This window comes from Drosophila gunungcola, unplaced genomic scaffold (genome assembly GCF_025200985.1).
Source record: "Drosophila gunungcola strain Sukarami unplaced genomic scaffold, Dgunungcola_SK_2 000001F, whole genome shotgun sequence".
In the NCBI taxonomy this organism is placed as follows: domain Eukaryota; kingdom Metazoa; phylum Arthropoda; class Insecta; order Diptera; family Drosophilidae; genus Drosophila; species Drosophila gunungcola.
The window spans coordinates 10,853,025-10,860,202 of NW_026453197.1; the positions used below are offsets into that span (position 1 = coordinate 10,853,025).

At 41.1% G+C, this 7,178-nt stretch overlaps 1 protein-coding gene across 1 annotated transcript; it reads right to left on the reverse strand.

Moving 5' to 3' along the window:
- Positions 1-4,535: 4,535 nt before the first annotated feature.
- Positions 4,536-5,140, reverse strand: LOC128262721 (succinate dehydrogenase assembly factor 4, mitochondrial). The gene has a single exon (XM_052997168.1). It carries the CDS (start codon positions 5,046-5,048, stop codon positions 4,668-4,670), a length of 381 nt encoding a protein of 126 aa, XP_052853128.1. The 5' UTR covers positions 5,049-5,140; the 3' UTR covers positions 4,536-4,667.
- Positions 5,141-7,178: the final 2,038 nt, after the last annotated feature.

The following is a 7,178-nucleotide window of genomic DNA, read 5'->3' on the forward strand; positions in this document are numbered from 1 at the left end:
GCACACATGTCCTGCACCCTGCACCCTGCCCCCTTTGAATCCTGGCTGGATTCACGAGAATCGCTTGACAGGGACCTTGGGCTGGCAATAAAAACAAAAGATTGATGGCATTGGGCACACGTTCGATTTGTTTTCCTGTTGCTCGACGGCTGAACCCCTGAAATCCCCACACCCCCCTCCGCTGGGGCATGTCCTTGTGCCTTTTAGTGCTTTGTAATGTCTTAACATTTGACACATCACTTGGATTTCATTCCATCCAGTAACAGCAGCATCGGTCCACCCCAATCCACTAAGGATATTGCTCGTTAGTTAAGGTTTCTAATAAATTTGTGCAACACATTTCTTTCCTTTCGATGCTTGTTGTTCGTTCGTTCGTTCGCCGCCTTTCACTGTCGTCGCTTGTAACATTTTTATTTGATAACATATTGCATTTGCCCTTTTCACGAAATCTTTTTCCTTTCCCTGTTCCGTTTGGTATCGGATTTCGGATTTCGAGTCCTTTCCCCCCGGTGTTTTCCCAGCCATTCTGGGTGGGTTTCCTCTCTAAAATATTGGCCAGAAACTCGAGCCATCGTCTGGCGTCTCAACCAGTGGAACCCAGTGGCCAAGTGATTTATGGCGTCTGTGTTGGTCATTCAACTGCATTTGATTTAGGTTGTAAATTGTTGTATATTGCGGCCATCGCGTTTTGCTTCCTGTTTATGTTTGCTCTATAAATTCAGCGCCCTTTTCCGCTTTCGCTCTTCAACATTTTTCGCTAATGAATTTATGGCAGTAAACGGCGTGGGAAAAGTTTTACTCTAAAGTGAAATTGTTCAAGTAATTTTGGACTTGTGTATATATTATATAGTTATTGTTCGCATAAAAAAAACAGATCATAGGAAAGTTAAAGTTTAATTGGCAATACAGAAAAAATGTTTCTTTGATCGCAAAATATTTAAGTTGAATTTTCAACAAAAATTACTAGCTTTATCATTAAATGTAAAACTGCTTTAAATCCTCTCCTTGTTTTATTTAAAAAAAAAATCTAAGCTACATTCAATGTCCCTAATATCGCTCCTCTGGGAATAATAAATCTCGCCATAATTTCAAAAGTCACCCAGAGATCATTAAGGAATTTTCTTAGCTTCACTAATTTTTTGTCCACGGCTTTTTTGCGGTCATCACTGGCTTAGCGCGATGGAAGGTGTGAGTCATCTATGACAGGCGAATATTATCCTTCGGCGGGACGTGAACGAAAGTGATAAACGATGGAGAGGAAAAGTGAAAATGGGACTGAGCAAAAGGGAGAGGAAGAGGAATGCCAAAGAGCCTGACACTTGGACGTGAGCACACAAATAACACTTAACACAATAACAAACAAACTTTTCGACTAATGACAGTCCAAGTAGCAAACAATTTATCGAATGCCAGAAAGGAGCCGCACACACACACACACATACACACACACACACCATACACACATTTTCGCACTGAGAGTTCCTTTTGCCAAGTCATTAATCTTGTTTCGCTCTGGTCGATATCCAGGGGACAGGGATGCAGGGGAAGTCAGCGGGAGTCGAGTTCCAATACCGAATCCCAACCATGTCGTCGTTATCCTTTCAAGCGTGAACACATGCGATTACGTCTTGGTGTGTGTCCTTGTTGTTGCCAGTTTCCGCATTTTCCTGCGCCAGGCGGCTGCCATGATTAAGTGCCATTTTGAAAAGTACTAAAATCCTGTTGGTCATGGCCCTGGACCTTCCCACCTTACCGCCCTCCCACCCACCGCCAAACTGGCAATGTCAAAGTGTCAATGATATATGTTATACGCTCCGATAAGACGCCCTCTCAGTGGGCGGAAGGTCCTGGGATGGCCGATGGTTTGGGTGGGTGGGAAGAGGAAAGAGGTAAAGAGGGAAAACGCCGTGTTTCTGGGCGACCAACAAAATATTGCTAGTGAACAAAAGCCCGGATGTTGGAATCAGTGCACGTTCACACAATAACATAATAGTTGGTCATATATTTTGCCGACTTTCTACCACCACCTCCCGCTGCTTCCATTGGCATTCGTAATTTTTCTTCAATTTTCTTTCTTAGCTTTAATAGCTCTTTAAGAGCAAAATGTTAATTATTTATTAAGCAATTTATTTAAAGCACATCCTTGCTAAAATATATAAGTTTTTCTTAATCACTGTATATATTTTGAGTTTTCCAAAGTTTATTGAGCATGACGGTTAGTTAATCACTCCAATTTATTTTAAGCAGTAAGTTTATTTCCGAGTTCATAAAAAAGCATGCGACTTAAATTAATTTTGAGGCTAAAATTATAATTACTGACTCACTTTAATTTATTTTATTAGTTGTTTCATAAATTGTCTTACAAAGTTTATCATTTGTATATATTTTTACCTTATTAAGTTCCGGGAAAAAACAAAACGATTTTAATATGGAAACATTAATAATGTTTATTTAATAATTATACAGCGAGTAACTTTGAGATTTAACACGATAAATACTTGTATTTCTACTCTACAAAGTTTGAAAAATGGAGCTCGTTAAAGCGGAAATGGAACATGAAAGTACCTAAATTGTTGAAAATTTACTTGAAAATACACTAAGTTTAGCTTTTAAAACCAGTCGAAAACTAGTTTTCTACCAATTAAACAGAATCGGGACATAAATCGTTATGGTGGCTTTTGAAGACATTTTAATAGCGACTTGAAATTCAGATTTAGTTTAACATTGCATTGAAAACTATTTAATTTCGGTGACACATTTTATGGGACATGCTAGTTTGAGAATAGATTACCCAATTCCGGCAAGAGCCCTCATTCTGCCGTCGGTGGCGAGTTTTTGCCAGCTGTAAATGAATTCGGCAAAGGCGAAATCTCTCAAGTGGGTGCGAAACTGATCGTAAACAGCCTCTTCTGGCCACCCGTTCCCACAATTCCAAGTACTTTCGATATGATCGAGAGATCTCGGGCCGACAAGACCAAGACTGATGATCGTATGCATTGGATCGTATATATGGTATATATTGGACCAGCTCGCAGCCGAAAAAAATGAGAAGAGCCCATGTGAGAGAGAAACGTAACCGGAAAAAATCAAAGGCAAAACAATGATCAAAGCTGTCATTACAGATCGAGGGGCGGTCTTTGATCTTGGGCCGCAATGTGGTTCAGTTGGGGGATTTAATGTTTTGTTTTTTATTTGATTTTCACTTTGTTCTATCAATCAGCGCCTACTACTTTGCGACCGAGCGGCGCAACAGGAGAGGAGCTGAGAAATGGAGATGGGTTTACGTTTTACGTTTCGTTTACGTTTACGGATCGGTTCCGTTCGGTTCGGGTTATAAAATGATCTTGGGAACATCGGTATGCGTGTGTTTTCCTTACTTTTCACGCAATAAAAACACATTAGCAACAACAAGCAACACGTTAATTTCGTTTAAAAATAAAATAGACGAAATAATTGCCGTGGCAGAGGCCCACTAATTCGGAAAATCGCATTTGATGGATGACTATGGAGGAAGTCGTCGCTTCTCGCTGTTGTCTGTCTGTTGAGCGTTGGGCAAGTTGTCGATTTGGGGAATTTTTTCGTGGATTACCAGAGTCAGCTGCTGTGTAATTCGTTTATATACATTAAAGCATTCTTTGGATTTCCTGGAATTTATGCGGAATCTATATCTCTTTCAAGCATTTTACGTGGTTAATTTGTTGGATTGTGATTGATCTTTGATTTGGCGTTTTGCCGACGTCGGCATATGATAGAAGGTGTAAATAGATGATGGGACTGACGGATTGTTGTTGGAAATTCCTCAGCAACTTACTCATATTGGGGGAGTGAAAGAAATGTTGTATCTCAAAAATGTTCCATAATCCATTAGTAATCAATTAGTTTGAAAGATTTACAAGCTAATATAAGCATTTCAGTAATTTCTATTTGTGTTCATCTACAAATCCAGTGTAAAGCCCACAAAAATGTCAACAGACTAAGAGGCGTAACCAAAACAGCTGCAAATCTTTTGTCGAAAATTTCCAACAAATTTTGTAAACCACAAAAACGTTCTTAGCCGAGAAATTTATGGCATTTAAAAACCCCTTTATGTGTCTTCGTCAAACGCACTCAGGCTACAAAATTAGAAGCAGATACACCCAAGACGAACAGAAGTTTTTCTAATAAAAATCACGTAAGCTGTCGCCTTAATTTCAAATGAATCGAAACGATTCGACTGAAGCACTCCAAATAATTTCAACTTAGGCACGATTCTCTGCCCCTGAACCATAAATAATGGAGGTAAAAGTAGAAGATTCGGTCGCAGCTCTCTCTCTATTCTGAGAACCCCTTTTTGGACGGGCTAAAGAAAGGGCTATCAATTTATTTTTGATGGCAGGGCCATCCACAAATCCTCTCCAAAGAAACCACAAAGAAATCACACAATGAAATTTATGTAATGCCTTCGCAGAACCAGCAGCAGCAACGGCAGCAACAGCAGCAGCACGGGGAATCTTGATTTTCCCCATCTTGATCTGGTTTCCCGGGCTACGGCTACTGTAGCGCACAGTTTTCCTCGCCCATCGTCATCGGGAGTGTGACAAATGGTGAGTGCTTCTGTTGTTAACACGGCCAATAAATCAAAATTGTCCAAACAAAGGTGTCGAGGTGAAGATTTGAATCCGATTCCTCTAGAAGTCCGTGACCCGTCCCTTGCGCTCCCAGTCGCCATAGCGCGTGGGTTCTGGACCCGCCTGTCCTCCGATTTCCCCCGTATGCGGATTGGTGCTGTTGGGCCAGGGCTTCAGGGGCTCCTTTTCGTGGGCCGGATGTGGTGCACACTCGGGCAGGGTTTCCAGCGGCGCCTCCGATCGCAGCTTTTCCCGGAACTCCAGATAGCGTTTGCTTAGTTTTTCCTCTTGTTTTGGTAGCACAACCCTTTGCCTATTTGCTGGTATTTCTTCGACCTCTTCTGATTTGAGTTTTTTTTCAGTATTGTGTAGGGTGGAAAGACAGCTTCGATTTAGATGATGTCTGCATTGGAAGATCAATGATCGATAAGTTCGTAGCATTTTGGAACTAATTTTTTGTCAACGCTTATGTTAGTATTTTGGCTAAACAGTTTTTGACCGGTTTATCAAAAATTTGTAGATACTTTGACTTAAACGGTCTGACAATTCCATGGGTAAATTGTTTAAATTTTTTTTCAGGAATTTATTTTTCCGAATTTGGTTTTTAAGATTGATTGTTCTGATGGTTCGGTAAAAAACATTTAATAATAAACTCTGAAGGCCCACATGTTATATATTAAATATTTTATCCACATTTTAAACAATTCAAGATCATTATGTTTAATATATTTATTTAACCATCCAGATTATAAAATTTGTTCATAGAAAGATCTACAGTTAGCTACCATTTTCCATGTTTGCTAAAAAGCTCTTACTAAAAGCTGGTGCTATTAGGAAACCAGGAAAGGATTGCTTTCCCCAATTAGCTAATTTTATCATTAAGTCATGATCCGTCGCGAGATAGTCTCCCAAAGGGTTAAGTCTGTCCCATTTCGAATGGAATTATATCCACTCTGGCCGACAATACCAACATGCTGTCCAAACACAGTTTGACATGACTCCGGCTGACAGGCCAGATCAAATGTCTGTCTCCGTTAGGGAGCCTCAAAGTCTCGGCTCGAAGCCGTAGCAAAACGCTGGCTGAGTGGAGTGACAAGGCTGACGGAGTCTAATGACTTTCAAGCAGCTGCTGCTTCAGCGCGGCAACGGAGATGGAGATAAACTTCCGGAAACGAGTAGCTGTCCAAGGCAGTTAGCCGGTCAGGCTGTCAAGTGAATAGATGCACTCAGAAAAAAGGTAGGGAATGTCAAGGAATAATTTAAAAGAAAATGTAAATGTAAGCTTTGGAACACATTGATCAACAACTTTACAACTGCCTTCTCAAAAGTTTTTTACAATTTGTGAACACTATTAAGTTACAACAAAATTAAGCGTTAAAAAAATGTCTTTTTGTGGAATTTTTGCATTGTTTAGTTTGTTAAGAGTGTTGACTCTAAATTGTTCTGAAAGAAAGCCAACATTTCTTACCGCTGTTGAAAATATAATTTATATTTATTTCTTAAAGATTATGTTCCCAGTGTGTGACTAGAGCTTCCCCACCCGTTACTGTTCATTAACAATTAAAAGTGGGCAGGCAGCGTCAGCATCAGCATCTACATCTGGATCTGCATCATTCAGGCCGTCAGATTGGCCGGCTTCATCTGGGATCTGAAATCTGGGAACTGGGATCTGGGATCAGAGAATGCTCCGATCGTGTCAAGCTCGACATGAGTTGAAATCGCGCCCCAGACACCTCTTGCTGCCGCGGTGCAACTTCAAAGCGTTTTAAATATGGTTTGTGCAGGAATCATCATCATACACAGCAGCAGCAGCAGCAGCTGGATTCTTCAGATCCCCCGATCTGTCGCCTGTCACTTGCATAACGTTCTCTGCAAATTTGTTCTGCAATCCAAACATCCCACTCGGAAATCCCGCCTGGGCCTTTGGGCAAAGAAAACATTAAAAGTTGCCGGCTCGCGGCTGTCAGGAGATTTGCCTTGCACTCGCTTGCATCACCGCGGTTGGTTGGTTGGTTGGTTTGCCCTGGTTTGTGCCCTGGTTTGTGCCCTGGTCTGCCCAGCTCGGAAACTTTCTCCCCTTCCCAGCTCGGAGGGACTCGCAGAGAATCTCGATTCGCTTAATTCGATCCCCCCAAACCCCCCGCGTTTTCATCTGTCAACTGGCACTGCGGGTTGTCTACGGTCGAATTGAAACTGCTGCCTCAACGTCGGCATGACAATAATCTCGCAAATCTGTTTAAATTAAGCGAGACAAATGTTTCTTTCTGCCGGGGAATATGTGACCAAGACAACCGCCAGACAATCGGACCAGTTCTCGGGCTTACCCCCTCCCTTATGTCCTCCTCCTGATGCGGATTTATATCGGTTGGTCTGCGGAAGTTTCGCTTTATTACACATTGTTGCTAACAAGTAAGGAGTAATCAAGTTATGGCGGAAATATGTTCAATAGATTCTTATACTCTGTGTAGCACAAAAGAAAATCATTAATTAACAGCGATTTTCGGTAGAATTTTGTATAAAAAAGTATGCTTTAATCAAAATATATTGTAAAATATGAAGAAGTATTCTTTT

Excerpts from the sequence above, each read along its gene's own strand:
- LOC128262721 (XM_052997168.1), bottom strand. The coding sequence starts at position 5,048 with ATGCTACGAACTTATCGATCATTGATCTTCCAATGCAGACATCATCTA.